General features: G+C 37.6%; 1 protein-coding gene across 2 annotated transcripts in view; it reads right to left on the bottom strand.

The window, feature by feature from the left end:
* The window catches only part of LOC122795882 (clathrin light chain A-like), a 279,023-nt gene that overhangs the window by 250,771 nt on the left and 9,687 nt on the right, over positions 1–18,565 (bottom strand). For both annotated transcript variants that reach the window (XM_044064304.1, XM_044064306.1), the window contains exons 2-3: positions 10,071–10,098; positions 9,434–9,445 (exon numbers count right to left, since the gene is read on the bottom strand). In XM_044064304.1, coding sequence (XP_043920239.1) covers positions 9,434–9,445; positions 10,071–10,098 — 40 coding nt within the window. The remainder of the gene's footprint in view (positions 1–9,433; positions 9,446–10,070; positions 10,099–18,565) is intronic.

The following is an 18,565-nucleotide window of genomic DNA, read 5'->3' as shown; positions in this document are numbered from 1 at the left end:
CCTTTTTTTTTTTTTTTGGGTTAAGGGTTTTCAGGCACAGGTCACCTCTGAGCAGGCGGTATCTGCGACCAGATAGAGCTGGGTTTCTTCAGTCTGGTGACATATGACAGTTTTGAGTCCTTTATCCTTTTTGGTGAGGAACTTTGGGGTCTCAATTGCTGCAGGTGTCGGGTGGGGAATACATCCCGAATGGGGCATTGTACTCGATCCATTGGTCTGATAAGTGAAGAAGTACAGGGGAACAATGACCTCACTTGATCCTGGATGGCAAGATCCCCGCGCTTCATGATCAGAACAGGCAATGTGAAGGTCTTCCCTTCTAACCACTTTAGCGTGTGAGTGTCGAAAGACAGGCCACACTGTCAACCCTGGGTCCCCGAGGTCCCCTGATAACCTCTTCTGTGGCAATGGATTGCTTACCTATATGGTAGCTTGGGGTAACCTTGTTGTTTTTCGAAGAGGTATGACTATACATTTTGGCATTTAACTTCAGGCCATGGCTCTGGCACCAGTTATCAGTTTCCGTGTGAGACCCTTCTGAAGGATATCTGTTAATCCAGATGTTGCTTCCACTAAGGCACCAGTTTTTTGATCATCTACCAAACTGTCTTCATGAATCCTCCTATGTTTGCCTGTACTTTTGGTAAGAATGCGAACAATAGGGGCCCGAGACTAAGCCCTGTGGGACACCACTTGTGACCGGCAGGTTGACATGGCGTAGCCAGCAACTCTAACCCTGTTTAGCCGGTTTGCAACCCATCTTGTGACATATGGGTTTATTTAAGATTGGTAAGTTTCCTCCTATAATACCGGTGGGGTATTGTGTCGAAAACTTTTGCAAGGTCAAGGGTAGGCTGTATGGACTGCCTTTCCCTCATCAATAGCCTTGGTGACTGTTTGAAGTCGACCAAGTTCAGCATGATCTGCCCTTGACAAAGCCAAACTGGAGTCCGGGTCCAATGTCTTACGTCCCCTATGTCTTTGTTTGTGGTTGTTGCTTGGTCCTCCTCCGCCTTTGCAGACCAGGCTTGATGGCTTATGGGGTGCTGGTAATTACCAGGGTCGTGAAATTTTTGCCGCCTTTGTGGAGTGGGACCACAGTTGCCGTCACGCCACTCCTTGGGCGTGTCCTGTGGTGAGCTAGATTAAACAGCTGCCTGCCCCTTATGTCACCGGGTTTAGTTCCTCGTTGAGTTTCGCTGAATTGCAGTTCCTGAAGCGCTAATTGCAGTTCTGAGCACTTTATATTGCACTTCTGAAAATGCTTATAATTGTGCTATACAGTTGATCTACTATATATTTTCCACTGTTATAAAGCTGTTTCTTATTGTTTCACTGCATTTATGTACTGTTTTAAACTGTTTTAACATTATTTAACTGTAAACTGCTTTTTCATACTGGAGTTGTATTTTCTGTTTGTGATTGCTCTATCCAAACTTTTCTTTGCATTTTTGTCTGTTAAAAACATTCTCTAGTCTGCTCCTTGACCTGTTTAAAACTTTCATTTAGTGGCTGTTGCTAGGAACTGTAATAGTGTGCATTACTCTAACTGTTTTTTTATTTAAATTACTAAATTGTAAACTCCTTTTTCATACTGAGACTTGGATTTTCCCTTTGTGGGTGTACTTTCCATGCCTTTAAAGTGAGGTTTCTGTGCTCTGCTCTGGTGGCATAATCTTGATAGAGGCCTGTTGTGTAGGCTGGAAGTTTTGTTTGTGTTTCTGGCAGCCATTTTCTGCTGATTGTCTTCATTATTGAGAATAACAAGGCCTTCTGACCTACTTTAGTACGAGTGATTGGGTAATAGCAGGGGCTGAGGAGTAATCTGATCTTCCCAACTCTTCCATTCTTACTGCTACAAAAACCATGTGTCTTATAAAGGCTCTGTGTGTATTGTCAGGCTCTGGATTGCATTGCATAAGTGGAAATTCCTTAAGATTTCAAGAGCAGGCTAAGTTATTTCTTACACTTATTTCACTGAATTGCACTTCTGAAACGCTTATAATTGTGCTATACAGTTGATCTACGATATTTTTGCACTGTTTAAAAGCTTTTTTATTGTTTCACTGCATTTATGTACTGTTTTAAACTGTTTTAACATGTCTTAACTGTAAACTGCTTTTTCATACTGAGAGTTATATTTTCTGTTTGTGATTGCTCTATCCGAACTTTTCTGTGCATTTTTGTCTGTTAAAAGCATTCTCTAGTCTGCTCCTTGATCTGTTTAAAACTTTCATTTTTTGGCTACAGCTAGGAACTGTAATAGTGTGCATTACTATAATTGTTTTTTTTTATTTAAATTACTAAATTGTAAACTTCTTTTTCATATGGAGACTTAGATTTATTCTTTGTGGGTGTTCCTTCTATGCTTTTAAAGTGAGGTTTCTGTGTTCTGCTCATGTGGCATAATCTTGATAGAGGCCTGTGTAGGCTGGAAGTTTTGTTTCTGTTTCTGGCAGACATTTTCTGCTGATTGTCTTAGATATTGAGAGTAACAAGGCCTCCTGACCTACTGTAGTACGAGTGATTGGGTAATAGCAGGGGCTGAGGAGTAATCTGATTTTCCCAACTCTTCCATTCTTACTGCTATATAAACCCTGTGTTTTATGGAGGCTCTGCTTGTATTGTCAGGCTCTGAATTGCATTGCATAAGTAAAAATTCCTTAAGATTCCAAGAGCAGGCTAAGTTATTTCTTACACTTATTTCACTGAACTGCACTTCTAAAACACTTATAATTGTTCTATACAGTTGATCTACTATATTTGTGCACTGTTATAAAGCTTTTTTATTGTTTCACTGCATTTATGTACTGTTTTAAACTGTTTTAACATTACTTAATTGTAAACTGCTTTTTCATACTGAGAGTTGTATTTTCTGTCTGTGATTGCTCTATCCGAACATTTCTGTGCATTTTTGTCTGTTAAAAGCATTCTCTAGCCTGCTCCTTGATCTGTTGAAAACTTTCATTTAGTGGTTACACCTAGGACTTGTAATAGTGTGCATTACTATCTGTGTTTTTGGTTTATTTAAATTACTAAATTGTAAACTGCTTTTTCATACTGAGACTTGGATTTTCTCTTTGTGGGTGTTCTTTCTATGCTTTTAAAGTGAGGTTTCTGTGTTCTGCTCAGGTGACATAATCTTGATAGAGGCCTGTTGTGTAGGCTGGAAGTTTTGTTTGTGTTTCTGGCAGCCATTTTCTGCTGATTGTCTTCATTATTGAGAGTAACAAGGCTTCCTGACCTTCTGTAGTATGAGTGATTGGGTAATAGCAGGGGCTGAGGAGTAATCTGATCTTCCCAACTCTTCCATTCTTACTGCTATATAAACCCTGTGTCTTATAAAGGCTCTGCTTGTATTGTCAGGCTCTGGATTGCATTGCATAAGTGGAAATTCCTTAAGATTCAAGAGCAGGCTAAGTTATTTCTTACACTTATTTCACTGAATTGCACTTCTGAAACACTTATAATTGTGCTATACCATTGATCTAATATATTTTTGCTCTGTTATAAAGATTGTTTCAATGCATTTATGTACTGTTTTAAACTGTTTTAACATTACTTAATTTCATACTGAGAGTTGTATTTTCTGTTTGTGATTGCTCTATACTTTTCTTTGCATTTTGTCTCTTAAAGCAATTCTGAAGAGTGCTCCTTGATCTCCTTAAAACTTTCATTTAGTGGCTACAGCTAGGAACTGTAATAGTGTGCATAACTATAATTGTTTTTTTTATTTAAATTACTAAATTGTAAACTGCTTTGTCATACTGTGACTTGGATTTTCTCTTTGCGGGTGTTCTTTCTATTGCTTTCAAAGTGAGGTTTCTGTGTTCTGCTCAGGTGGCATAATCTTGCTAGAGGCCTGTTGTGTAGGCTGGAAGTTTTGTTTGTGTTTCTGGCAGCCATTTTCTGCTGATTGTCTTCATTATTGAGAGTAACAAGGCCTCCTGACCATCTGTAGTATGAGTGTTTGGGTATAGCAGGGGCTGAGGAGTAATCTGATCTTCCCAACTCTTCCATTCTTACTGCTATATAAACCCTGTGTCTTATAAAGGCTCTGCTTGTATTGTCAGGCTCTGGATTGCATTGAATAAGTGGAAATTCCTTCAGATTCCAAGAGCAGGCTATGTTATTTCTAACACTTATAGGTTCATAGGTTCATAGGTTTATACTAGGCTATCTGCCCTAAGGCATTTTAAGCCTAGCCCAAAGTTTTGTGGCTTACGCCACCACTTATTTTAAAAAATACTGTGCCCATTAGTTTGTTGTGCCTCTGTCCAGCAGTGACACAGAGATGATTCCTGGGGTAAACCTACGATCTCCCATCCACCGGTCAAGATTTCTCTTGAACAGAGCCAGCGAGGTGCTCTGCCTCAAATGGACAAGGATTTTATTCCACAGCATAGGGAGTCTCTGGGTGACAAATCTATCCCTCCAGCATGTCCTATTTTTATCCGTGCTAAGATTTAAGTCGCTTGCTCTAGTGGATCTGGTAGATTTGGATTTTTTTGAGGTGGAGCATGTCCATTAATTCCGGGTTGGACATGGCCTTGTATGTCAGGCACAGGTCACCTCTGAGCAGGCGGTATGCGACTGAATAGAGCTGGAGTTTCTTCAGTCTGGCGGCATATGACAGATTTTGGAGTCCCTTTATCCTTTTGGTGAGGAACTTTTGGGGTCTCTCCAATTGCTGCAGGTGTCGGGTGAGATACATCGAATGGGGCATTGTACTCGATCATTGGTCTGATAAGTGAAGAGTACAGGGGAACAATGACCTCACTTGATCTGGATGTGAATCCCTTCATGATCAGGTGGGCAATGTAGAAGGTCTTTCTAACCACTTTAGCAATGTGAGTGTCAAAAGAAAGGCCACTGTCAACCTGGGTCCCCAGGTCCCTGATAACCTCTTCTGTGCTTAATGGATTGCCACCTATATGGTAGCTTGGGGTTACCTTGTTTTTCCCGAAGGGTATGACTATACATTTTTTGGCATTTAACTTCAGGCCATGGCTCTGGCACCAGTTATCAGTTTCCGTGAGACCCCTCTGAAGGATATCTGTGTCCGATGTACTTTCCACTAAGGCACCCAGTTTGCAGTCATCTGCAAACTTTGTCAGCCATAGTCCTCCTATGTTTGCCTGTACTTTTGAGAAGTAGATGCCGAACAATAGGGGGCGAAGGACTGAGCCCTGTGGGACACCACTTGTGACCGGCTTGGAGTCTGACATGGCGCCAGCAACTCTAACCCTGTTTAGCCAGTTTGCAACCCATCTTGTGACATATGGGTTTACATTTAAGCTGGTAAGTTTCTCTATAATACCCGAGTGGGGTATTGTGTCGAAAGCTTTTGCAAGGTCAAGGTAGGCTGTATGGACTGCCTTTCCCTCATCAATGGCCTTGGTGACTGTTTTGAAGAAGTTGACCAAGTTCAAAAGGCATGATCTGCCCTTGACAAAGCCAAACTGGGTCGGGTCCAATGTCTGCAAGTCCCCTATGTCTTTGTTTATGAGTTCCATTATGATCCTCTCCATAGCTTTGCAGACCAGGCTTGTTAAGCTTATGGGGTGGTAATTACCAGGGTCCGTAGAGGTACCGCCTTTGTGGAGTGGGACCACAGTTGCCGTCACAACTCTTCCTTTCTTAATGCTATATAAACCCTGTGTCTTATAAATGGTCTGCTTGTATTGTAAGGCTTTGGATTGCATTGCTTAAGTGGAAATTCCTTAAGATTCCAAGAACAGGCTAAGTTATTTCTTACACTTATTTCACTGAATTGCACTTCTGAAACGCTTATAATTGTGCTATACAGTTGATCTACGATATTTTTGCACTGTTTAAAAGCTTTTTTATTGTTTCACTGCATTTATGTACTGTTTTAAACTGTTTTAACATTTCTTAACTGTAAACTGCTTTTTCATACTGAGAGTTATATTTTCTGTTTGTGATTGCTCTATCCGAACTTTTCTGTGCATTTTTGTCTGTTAAAAGCATTCTGTAGTCTGCTCCTTGATCTGTTTAAAACTTTCATTTAGTGGCTACAGCTAGGAACTTTAATAGTGTGCATTACTATAATTGTTTTTTTATTTAAATTACTAAATTGTAAACTGCTTTTTCATACTGAGACTTGGATTTTCTCTTTGTGGGTGTTCTTTCTATGCTTTTAAAGTGAGGTTTCTGTGTTCTGCTCAGGTGGCATAATCTTGATAGAGGCCTGTTGTGTAGGCTGGAAGTTTTGTTTTTGTTTCTGGCAGCCATTTTCTGCTGATTGTCTTCATTATTGAGAGTAACAAGGCCTCCTGAACTTCTGTAGTACGAGTGATTGGGTAATATCAGGGGCTGAGGAGTAATCTGATCTTCCCACCTCTTCCATTCTTACTGCTATATAAACCATATGTCTTATAAAGGCTCTCCTTGTATTGTCAGGCTCTGGATTGCATTGCATAAGTGGAAATTCCTTAAGATTCCAAGAGCATGCTAAGTTATTTCTTACACTTATTTCACTGAATTGCACTTCTGAAACACTTATAATTGTGCTATACAATTGATCTACTATATTTTTTCACTATTATACAGCTTTTTATTGCTTCACTGCATTTATGTACTGTTTTAAACTGTTTTAACATTACTTAACTGTAAACTGCTTTTTCATACTGAGAGTTATATTTTCTGTTTGTGATTGCTCTATCCGAACTTTTCTGTGCATTTTTGTCTGTTAAAAGCATTCTCTAGTCTGCTCCTTGATCTGTTTAAAACTATCATTTAGTGGCTACAGCTAGGAACTGTAATAGTGTGCATTACTATAATTGTTTGTTTTATTTAAACTACTAAATTGTAAACTGCTTTTTCATACTGAAACTTGGATTTTCTCTTTGTGGGTGTTCTTCTATGCTTTTAAAGTGAGGTTTCTGTGTTCTGCTCAGGTGTCATAATCTTGATAGAGGCCTGTTGTGTAGGCTGGAAGTTTTGTTTGTGTTTCTGGCAGCCATATTCTGCTGATTTTCTTCATTACTGAGAGTAACAAGGCCTCCTGACCTTCTGTAGTACGAGTGATTGGGTAATAGCAGGGGCTGAGGAGTAATCTGATCTTCCCAACTTTTCCATTCTTACTGCTATATAAACCATGTGTCTTATAAAGGCTCTGTTTGTATTGTCAGGCTGTGGATTGCATTGCATAAGTGGAAATTCCTTAAGATTCCAAGAGCAGGCTAAGTTATTTCTTACACTTATTTCACTGAATTGCACTTCTGAAACACTTATCATTGTGCTATACAGTTGATCTACTATATTTTTATTCTGTTATAAAGCTTTTTTTATTGTTTCAATGCATTTATGTACTGTTTTAAACTGTTTTAACATTACTTAAGTGTAAAATGCTTTTTCATACTGATAGTTGTATTTTCTGTTTGTGATTGCTCTATCCGAACTTTTCTGTGCATTTTTGTCTGTTAAAAGCATTCTGTAGTCTGCTCCTTGATCTCCTTGAAACTTTCATTTAGTGGCTACAGCTAGGAAATGTAATGGTGTGCATTACTATAATTGTTTTTTTTTATTTAAAATTACTGAATTGTAAACTGCTTTTTCATACTGAAACTTGTTTTTTCTCTTTGTGGGTGTTCTTTCTATGCTTTTAAAGTGCGGTTTCTGTGTTCTTCTCAGGTGTCATAATCTTGATAGAGGCCTGTTGTGTAGGCTGGAAGTTTTGTTTGTGTTTCTGGCAGCCATTTTCTGCTGATTGTCTTCATTATTGAGAGTAACAAGGCTTCCTGACCTTCTGTAGTATGAGTGATTGGGTAATAGCAGGGGCTGAGGAGTAATCTGATCTTCCCAACTCTTCCATTCTTACTGCTATATAAACCCTGTGTCTTATAAAGGCTCTGCTTGTATTGTCAGGCTCTGGATTGCATTGCATAAGTGGAAATTCCTTAAGATTCCAAGAGCAGGCTAAGTTATTTCTTACACTTATTTCACTGAATTGCACTTCTGAAACACTTATAATTGTGCTATACCATTGATCTAATATATTTTTGCTCTGTTATAAAGCTTTTTTTATTGTTTCAATGCATTTATGTACTGTTTTAAACTGTTTTAACATTACTTAACTGTAAAATGCTTTTTCATACTGAGAGTTGTATTTTCTGTTTGTGATTGCTCTATCCAAACTTTTCTTTGCATTTTTGTCTCTTAAAGGAATTCTGTAGAGTGCTCCTTGATCTCCTTAAAACTTTCATTTAGTGGCTACAGCTAGGAACTGTAATAGTGTGCATAACTATAATTGTTTTTTTTATTTAAATTACTAAATTGTAAACTGCTTTTTCATACTGTGACTTGGATTTTCTCTTTGCGGGTGTTCTTTCTATGGTTTTAAAGTGAGGTTTCTGTGTTCTGCTCAGGTGGCATAATCTTGCTAGAGGCCTGTTGTGTAGGCTGGAAGTTTTGTTTGTGTTTCTGGCAGCCATTTTCTGCTGATTGTCTTCATTATTGAGAGTAACAAGGCCTCCTGACCTTCTGTAGTATGAGTGTTTGGGTAATAGCAGGGGCTGAGGAGTAATCTGATCTTCCCAACTCTTCCATTCTTACTGCTATATAAACCCTGTGTCTTATAAAGGCTCTGCTTGTATTGTCAGGCTCTGGATTGCATTGAATAAGTGGAAATTCCTTCAGATTCCAAGAGCAGGCTATGTTATTTCTAACACTTATAGGTTCATAGGTTCATAGGTTTATACTAGGCTATCTGCCCTAAGGCATTTATAAGCCTAGCCCAAAGTTTTGTGGCTTACGCCACCACTTATTTTAAAAAATACTGTGCCCATTAGTTTGTTGTGCCTCTGTCCAGCAGTGACACAGAGATGATTCCTGGGGTAAACCTACGATCTCCCATCCACCGGTCAAGATTTCTCTTGAACAGAGCCAGCGAGGTGCTCTGCCTCAAATGGACAAGGATTTTATTCCACAGCATAGGGAGTCTCTGGGTGACAAATCTATCCCTCCAGCATGTCCTATTTTTATCCGTGCTAAGATTTAAGTCGCTTGCTCTAGTGGATCTGGTAGATTTGGATTTTTTGAGGTGGAGCATGTCCATTAATTCCGGGTTGGACATGGCCTTGTATGTCAGGCACAGGTCACCTCTGAGCAGGCGGTATGCGACTGAATAGAGCTGGAGTTTCTTCAGTCTGGCGGCATATGACAGATTTTGGAGTCCCTTTATCCTTTTGGTGAGGAACTTTTGGGGTCTCTCCAATTGCTGCAGGTGTCGGGTGAGATACATCCCGAATGGGGCATTGTACTCGATCATTGGTCTGATAAGTGAAGAGTACAGGGGAACAATGACCTCACTTGATCTGGATGTGAATCCCTTCATGATCAGGTGGGCAATGTAGAAGGTCTTTCTAACCACTTTAGCAATGTGAGTGTCAAAAGAAAGGCCACTGTCAACCTGGGTCCCCAGGTCCCTGATAACCTCTTCTGTGCTTAATGGATTGCCACCTATATGGTAGCTTGGGGTTACCTTGTTTTTCCCGAAGGGTATGACTATACATTTTTTGGCATTTAACTTCAGGCCATGGCTCTGGCACCAGTTATCAGTTTCCGTGAGACCCCTCTGAAGGATATCTGTGTCCGATGTACTTTCCACTATGGCACCCAGTTTGCAGTCATCTGCAAACTTTGTCAGCCATAGTCCTCCTATGTTTGCCTGTACTTCTGAGAAGTAGATGCCGAACAATAGGGGGCGAAGGACTGAGCCCTGTGGGACACCACTTGTGACCGGCTTGGAGTCTGACATGGCGCCAGCAACTCTAACCCTGTTTAGCCAGTTTGCAACCCATCTTGTGACATATGGGTTTACATTTAAGCTGGTAAGTTTCTCTATAATACCCGAGTGGGGTATTGTCGAAAGCTTTTGCAAGGTCAAGGTAGGCTGTATGGACTGCCTTTCCCTCATCAATGGCCTTGGTGACTGTTTCGAAGAAGTCGACCAAGTTCAAAAGGCATGATCTGCCCTTGACAAAGCCAAACTGGGTCGGGTCCAATGTCTGCAAGTCCCCTATGTCTTTGTTTATGAGTTCCATTATGATCCTCTCCATAGCTTTGCAGACCAGGCTTGTTAAGCTTATGGGGTGGTAATTACCAGGGTCCGTAGAGGTACCGCCTTTGTGGAGTGGGACCACAGTTGCCGTACGCCACTCCTTGGGCACGTATCCTGTGGTAAGGCTAAGATTAAACAGCTGCCTTATATGCGGGTTTAGTTCCTCGTTGAGTTTCGCTGAATTGCAGTTCTGAAACACTTATAATTGCAGTTCTGAAACACTTATAATTGTGCTATACAGTTGATCTACTATATTTTGCACTGTTATAAAGCTTTTTTTATTGTTTCACTGCATTTCTGTACTGTTTTAAACTGTTTTATCATTACTTAACTGCAAAACGCTTTTTCATACTGAGAGTAGTATTTTCTGTTTGTGATTGCTCTATCCGCACTTTTCTGTGCATTTTTGCCTGTTAAAAGCATTCTGTAGTCTGCTCCTTGATCTCGTTAAAACTTTCATTTAGTGGCTACAGCTAGGAACTGTAATAGTGTGCATTACTATAATTATTTTTTTTATTTAAATTATTAAATTGTAAACTGCTTTTTCATACTTAGACTTGGATTTTCTCTTTGTGGGTGTTCTTTCTATGCTTTTAAAGTCAGGTTTCTGTGTTCTGCTCAGATGGCATAATCTTGATAGAGGCCTGTTGTTTAGGCTGGAAGTTTTGTTTGTGTTTCTGGCAGCCATTTTCTGCTAAATTGTCTTCATTATTGAGAGTAACAAGGCCTCTTGACCCTCTGTAGTACGAGTGATTGATTAATAGCAGGGGCTGAGGAGTAATCTGATCTTCCCAACTCTTCCATTCTTACTGCTATATAAACCCTGTGTCTTATAAAGGCTCTGCTTGTATTGTCAGGCTCTGGATTGCATTGCATAAGTGGAAATTCCTTAAGATTCCAAGACCAGGCTAAGTTATTTCTTTCACTTATTTCACTGAATTGCACTTCTGAAATGCGTATAATTGTGCTATACAGTTGATCTACTATATGTTTGCACTGTTATTAAGCTTTTTTTATTGTTTCACTGCATTTATGTACTGTTTTAAACTGTTTTAACATTACTTAAGTGTAAACTGCTTTTTCATACTGAGAGTTATATTTTTTGTTTGTGATTGCTCTATCCAAACTTTTCTGTGCATTTTTGTCTGTTAAAAGCATTCTCTAGTCTGCTCCTTGATCTGTTTAAAACTTTCATTTAGTGGCTACAGCTAGGATCTGTAATAGTGTGTATTACTATAATTTTTTTTATTTAAATTACTAAATTATTAACTGCTTTTTCATACTCAGACTTGGATTTTCTCTTTGTGGGTGTTCTTTCTATGCTTTTAAAGTGAGGTTTCTGTGTTCTGCTCAGGTTGCATAATCTTGATACAGGCCTGTAGTGTAGGCTGGAAGTTTTGTTTGTGTTTCTGGCAGCGATTTTCTGCTGGTTGTCTTCATTATTGAGAGTAACAAGGCCTCCTGACCTTCTTTAGTATGAGTGATTGGGTAATAGCAGGGGTTAAGGAGTAATCTGATCTTCCCAACTCTTCCTTTCTTAATGCTATATAAACCCTGTGTCTTATAAATGGTCTGCTTGTATTGTAAGGCTTTGGATTGCATTGCTTAAGTGGAAATTCCTTAAGATTCCAAGAGCAGGTTAAGTTATTTCTTACAGTTATTTCACTGAATTGCACTTCTGAAATGCTTATAATTGTGCTATACAGTTGATTTATCATATTTTTGCCCTGTTATAAAGCTTTCTTATTGTTTCACTGCATTTATGTACTGTTTTAAACTGTTTTAACATTACTGAACAGTAAAGTGCTTTTTCATACTGAGAGTTGTATTTTCTGTTTGTGATTACTCTATCCAAACTTGTTTGTGCATTTTTGTCTGTTAAAAGCATTCTCTAGTCTGCTCCTTGATCTGTTTAAAACTTTCATTTAGTGGCTACAGCTAGGAACTGTAATAGTGTGCATTACTATAATTGTTTTTTTATTTAAATTACTAAATTGTAAACTGCTTTTTCATACTGAGACTTGGATTTTCTCTTTGTGGGTGTTCTTTCTATGCTTTTAAAGTGAGGTTTCTGTGTTCTGCTCAGGTGACATAATCTTGATAGAGGCCTGTTGTGTAGGCTGGAAGTTTTGTTTGTGTTTCTGGCAGCCATTTTCTGCTGATTGTCTTCATTATTGAGAGTAACAAGGCCTCCTGACCATCTGTAGTATGAGTGATTGGGTAATAGCAGGGGCTGAGGAGTAATCTGATCTTTCCAACTCTTCCATTCTTACTGCTATATAAAACTTGTGTCTTATAAAGGCTCTGCTTGTATTGTCAGACTCTGGATTGCATTGCATAAGTGGAAATTCCTTAAGATTTCAAGAGCAGGCCAAGTTATTTCTTACACTTATTTCACTGAATTGCACTTCTGAAATGCTTATAATTGTGCTATACAGTTGATCTACTATATTTTTGCACTGTTATAAAACTTGTTTTATTATTTCACTGCATTTATGCACTGTTTTAAACTGTTTTAACATTACTTAACTGTAAATTGCTTTTTCATACTGAGAGTTGTATTTTCTGTTTGTGATTGCTCGATCCAAACTTTTCTGTGCATTTTTGTCTGTTAAAAGCATTCTCTAGTCTGCTCCTTGATTTGTTTAAAACTTTCATTTAGTGGCTACAGCTAGGAACTTTAATAGTGTGCATTACTATAATTGTTTTTTTATTTAAATTACTAAATTGTAAACTGCTTTTTCATAGTGAGACTTAGATTTTCTCTTTGTGGGTGTTCTTTCTATGCTTTTAAAGTGAGGTTTCTGTGTTCTGCTCAGGTGGCATAATCTTGATAGAGGCCTGTTGTGTAGGCTGGAAATTTTGTTTGTGTTTCTGGCAGCCATTTTCTGCTGATTGTCTTCATTATGAAGAGTAACAAGGCCTCCTGAACTTCTGTAGTACGAGTGATTTGGAAATAGCAGGGGCTGATGAGTAATCTGATCTTCCCAACTCTTCCATTGTTACTGCTATATAAACCATGTGTCTTATAAAGGCTCTGTGTGCATTGTCAGGCTCTGGATTGCATTGCATAAGTGGAAATTCCTTAAGATTCCAAGAGCAGGCTAAGTTATTTCTTACACTTATTTCACTGAATTGCACTTCTGAAATGCTTATAATTGTGCTATACAGTTGATCTACTATATTGTTGCACTGTTATAAAGCTTTTTTTATTGTTTCACTGCATTTATGTACTGTTTTAAACTGTTTTAACATTACTTATCTGAAAACTGCTTTTTCGTACTGAGAGTTATATTTTCTGTTTGTGATTGCTCTATCCGAACTTTTCTGTGCATTTTTGTCTGTTAAAAGCATTCTCTAGTCTGCTCCTTGATCTGTTTAAAACTTTCATTTTTTGGCTACAGCTAGGAACTGTAATAGTGTGCATTAGTATAATTGTTTTTTTTTATTTAAATTACTAAATTGTAAACTGCTTTTTCATACGGAGACTTGGATTTATTCTTTGTGGGTGTTCTTTCTATGCTTTTAAAGTGAGGTTTCTGTGTTCTGCTCACGTGGCATAATCTTGATAGAGGCCTGTTGTGTAGGCTGGAAGTTTTGTTTGTGTTTCTGGCAGACATTTTCTGCTGATTGTCTTAGATATTGAGAGTAACAAGGCCTCCTGACCTACTGTAGTACGAGTGATTGGGTAATAGCAGGGGCTGAGGAGTAATCTGATCTTCCCAACTCTTCCATTCTTACTGCTATATAAACCCTGTGTCCTCTAAAGGCTCTGCTTGTATTGTCAGGCTCTGGATTGCATTGCATAAGTGGAAATTCCTTAATATTCCAAGAGCAGGTGAAGTTATTTCTTACACTTATTTCACTGAATTGAACTTCTGAAATGCTTATAATTGTGCTATACAGTTGATCTACTATATTTTTGCACTGTTATAAAGCTTTTTTTATTATTTTACTGCATTTATGTGCTGTTTTAAACTGTTTTAACATTACTTAACTGTAAACTGCTTTTTCATACTGAGAGTTGTATTTTCTGTTTGTGATTGCTCTATCCAAACTTTTCTGTGCATTTTTGTCTGTTAAAAGCATTCTCTAGTCTGCTTCTTGATATGTTTATAACTTTCATTTAGTGGCTACAACTAGGAACTGTAATAGTGTGCATTACTATAATTGTTTTTTTTTTATTTAAATTACTAAATTGTAAACTGCTTTTTCATACTGAGACTTGGATTTTCTTTTTGTGGGTGTTCTTTCTATGCTTTTAAAGTGAGGTTTCTGTGTTCTGCTCAGGTGACATAATCTTGATAGAGGCCTGTTGTATAGGCTCGAAGTTTTGTTTGTGTTTCTGGCAGCCATTTTCTGCTGATTGTCTTCATTATGAAGAGTAACAAGGCCTCCTGACCTACTGTAGTACGAGTGATTTGGAAATAACAAGGGGCTGAGGAGTAATCTGATCTTCCCAACTCTTCCATTCTTACTGCTGTATAAACTCTGTGTCTTATAGAGGCTCTGCTTGTATTGTCAGGCTCTGGATTGCATTGCATAAGTGGAAATTCCTTAAGATTCCAAGAGCAGGCTAAGTTAATTCTTACACTTATTTCACTGAATTGCACTTCTAAAACACTTATAATTGTTCTATACAGTTGATCTACTATATTTGTGCACTGTTATAAAGCTTTTTTATTGTTTCACTGCATTTATGTACTGTTTTAAACTGTTTTAACATTACTTAACTGTAAACTGCTTTTTCATACTGAGAGTTGTATTTTCTGTCTGTGATTGCTCTATCCAAACATTTCTGTGCATTTTTGTCTGTTAAAAGCATTCTCTAGCCTGCTCCTTGATCTGTTTAAAACTTTCATTTACTGTCTACAGCTAGGAAGTGTAATAGTGTGCATTACTATAATTGTTTTTTTTATTTAAATTACTAAATTGTAAACTGGTTTTCAAATGGAGACTTGGATTTTCTCTTTGTGGGTGTTCTTTCTATGCTTTTAAAGGGAGGTTTCTGTGTTCTGCTCAGGTGGCATAATCTTGATAGAGGCCTGTTGTGTAGGCTGGAAGTTTTGTTTGGGTTTCTGGCAGCAATTTTCTGCTGATTGTCTTCATTATTGAGAGTAACAAGGCTTCCTGAACTTCTGTAGTACGAATGATTTGGAAATAGCAGTGGCTGAGGAGTAATCTGATCTTCCCAACTCTTCCATTCTTACTGCTATATAAACCCTGTGTCTTATAAAGGCTCTGCTTGTATTGTCAAGCTCTGGATTGCATTGCATAAGTGGAAATTCCTTAAGATTCCAAGAGCAGGCTAAGTTATTTCTTACACTTATTTCACTGAATTGCACTTCTGAAACGCTTATAATTGTGCTATACAGTTGATCTACTATATTTTTGCACTGTTATAAAGCTTATTTTATTGTTTCACTGCATTTATGTACTGTTTTAAACTGTTTTAACATTACTTAACTGTAAACTGCTTTTTCATACTGAGAGTTATATTTGCTGTTTGTGATTGCTCTATCCGAACTTTTCTGTGCATTTTTGTCTGTTAAAAGCATTCTCTAGTCTGCTCCTTGATCTGTTTAAAACTTTCATTTAGTGGCTACAGCTAGGAACTGTAACAGTGTGCATTACTATAACTGTTTTTTTATTTAAATTACTAAATTGTAAACTGCTTTTTCATACTGAGACTTGGATTTTCTCTTTGTGGGTGTTCTTTCTATGCTTTTAAAGTGAGGTTTCTGTGTTCTGCTCAGGTGGCATAATCTTGATAGAGGCCTGTTGTGTAGGTTGGAAGTTTTGTTTGTGTTTCTGGCAGCCATTTTCTGCTGATTGTCTTCATTATTGAGAGAAACAAGGCCTCCTGACCTTCTGTAGTACGAGTGATTGGGTAATAACACGGGCTGAGGAGTAATCTGTTCTTCCCAACTCTTCCATTCTTACTGCTATATAAACCATGTGTCTTATAAAGGCTTTGCTTGTATTGTCAGGCTGTGGATTGCATTGAATAAATGGAAATTCCTTAAGATTGCAAGAGCAGGCCAAGTTATTTCTTAGACTTATTTCACTGGATTGCACTACTGAAACGCTTATAATTGTGATACACAGTTGATATACTATATTTTACACTGTTATAAAGCTTTTTTTATTGTTTCACTGCATTTATGTACTGTTTTAAACAGTTTTAACATTATTTAACTGTAAACTGCTTTTTCATACTGAGAGTTGTATTTTGTGTTTGTGATTGCTCTGTCCGAACTTTTCTGTGCATTTTTGTCTGTTAAAAACATTCTCTAGTCTGCTCCTTGATCTGTTTAAAACTTTCATTTAGTGGCTACAGCTAGGAACTGTAACAGTGTGCATTATTATAACTGTTTTTTTTATTTAAATTACTAAATTGTAAACTGCTTTTTCATACTGAGACTTGGATTTTCTCTTTGTGGGTGTTCTTTCTATGCTTTTAAAGTGAGGTTTCTGTGTTCTGCTCAGGTGACACAATCTTGATAGAGGCCTGTTGTGTAGGCTGGAAGTTTTGTTTGTGTTTCTGGCAGCCATTTTCTGCTGATTGTCTTCATTATTTAGAATAACAAGGCCTCCTGACCTTCTGTAGTACGAGTGATTGGGTAATAGCAGGAGCTGATGAGTAATCTGATCCTCCCAACTCTTCCATTGTTACTGCTATATAAACCATGTGTCTTATAAAGGCTCTGTGTGTATTGTCAGGTTCTGGATTGCATTGCATAAGTGGAAATTCCTTAAGATTCCAAGAGCAGGCGAAGTTATTTCTTACACTTATTTCACTGAATTGCACTTCTGAAATGCTTATAATTGTGCTATACAGTTGATCTACTATATTTGTGCACTGTTATAAAGCTTTTTTTATTGTTTCACTGCATTTATGTACTGTTTTAAACTGTTTTAACATTACTTAACTGTAAACTGTTTTTCATACTGAGAGTTGTATTTTCTGTCTGTGATTGCTTTATCCGAACATTTCTGTGCATTTTTGTCTGTTAAAAGCATTCTCTAGCCTGCTCCTTGATCTGTTTAAAACTTTCATTTACTGTCTACAGCTAGGAAGTGTAATAGTGTGCATTACTATAATTGTTTTTTTTTTATTTAAATTACTAAATTGTAAACTGCTTTTTCATACTGAGACTTGGATTTTCTCTTTGTGGGTGTTCTTTCTATGCTTTTAAAGTGAGGTTTCTGTGTTCTGCTCAGGTGGCCTAATCTTGATAGAGGCCTGTTCTGTAGGCTGGAAGTTTTGTTTGTGTTTCTGGCAGCATTTTCTGCTGATTGTCTTCATTATTGAGAGTAACAAGGCCTCCTGACCTACTGTAGTATAAGTGATTGGGTAATAGCAGGGGTTGCAGAGTAATCTGATCTTCCCAACTCTTCCATTCTTACTGCTATATAAACCCTGTGTCTTATAGAGGCTCTGCTTGTATTGTCAGGCTCTGGATTGCATTGCATAAGTGAAAATTCCTTAAGATTCAAAGAACAGGCTAAGTTATTTCTTACACTTATTTCACTGAATTGCACTTGTGAAACGCATATAATTGTCTTATACAGTTGATCTACTATATTTTTGAACTGTTATAAATCTTTTTTTATTGTTTCACTGCATTTCTCTACTGTTTTAAACTGTTTTAACATTACATAACTGTAAACTGCTTTTTCATACTGTGAGTTGTATTTTCTGTTTGTGATTGTTCTATCCAAACTTTTCTGTGCATTTTTGTCTGTTAAAGCATTCTCTAGTCGGCTCCTTGATCTGTTTAAAACTTTCATTTAGTGGCTACAGCTAGGAACTTTAATAGTGTGCATTACTATAATTGTTTTTTTATTTAAATTACTAAATTGTAAACTGCTTTTTCATACTGAGACTTGGATTTTCTCTTTGTGGGTGTTCTTTCTATGCTTTTAATGTGAGGTTTCTGTGTTCTGCTCAGGTGGCATAATCTTGATAGAGGCCTGTTGTGTAGGCTGGAAGTTTTGTTTGTGTTTTTGGGAGCCATTTTCTGCTGATTGTCTTCATTATTGAGAGTAACAAGGCCTCCTGACCTACTGTAGTATGAGTGATTGGGTAATAGCAGGGGCTGAGGAGTAATCTGATTTTCCCAACTCTTCCATTCTTACTGCTTTAAATTTTTTAAACCCATTTTGGTCTTTATTAAAGGGCCTTTTCCCCCGCCCTTTTTGTTATTTTTTTTTTTTTTTTTTTTTTTTTTTTTTTTTTTTTTTTTTTTTTTTTTTTTTTTTTTTTTTTTTTTTTTTGTTTTTTTTTAAGGGGTCCCGGGAAAATTTTTCCAAAATTTTTTTTTTCAAAAATTTTTTTAAATGGAAATTTTTTTTTTTTTTCCTTTTTAAGGGGATTCCCAAAAGGGGGGGCCCCCGGGCCTTTTAAAAGGGGTTATTTTCCTTTAACACTTAATTTCCCAAATGAAAAAATTTTCAAAACCTTTTTTCTGGGGAAAT

This window comes from Protopterus annectens, chromosome 2.part2 (genome assembly GCF_019279795.1).
Source record: "Protopterus annectens isolate FY-2018-M chromosome 2.part2, PAN1.0, whole genome shotgun sequence".
NCBI classification, from domain to species: Eukaryota; Metazoa; Chordata; order Ceratodontiformes; family Protopteridae; genus Protopterus; species Protopterus annectens.
This window is presented reverse-complemented; position numbering and strand designations above follow the sequence as displayed.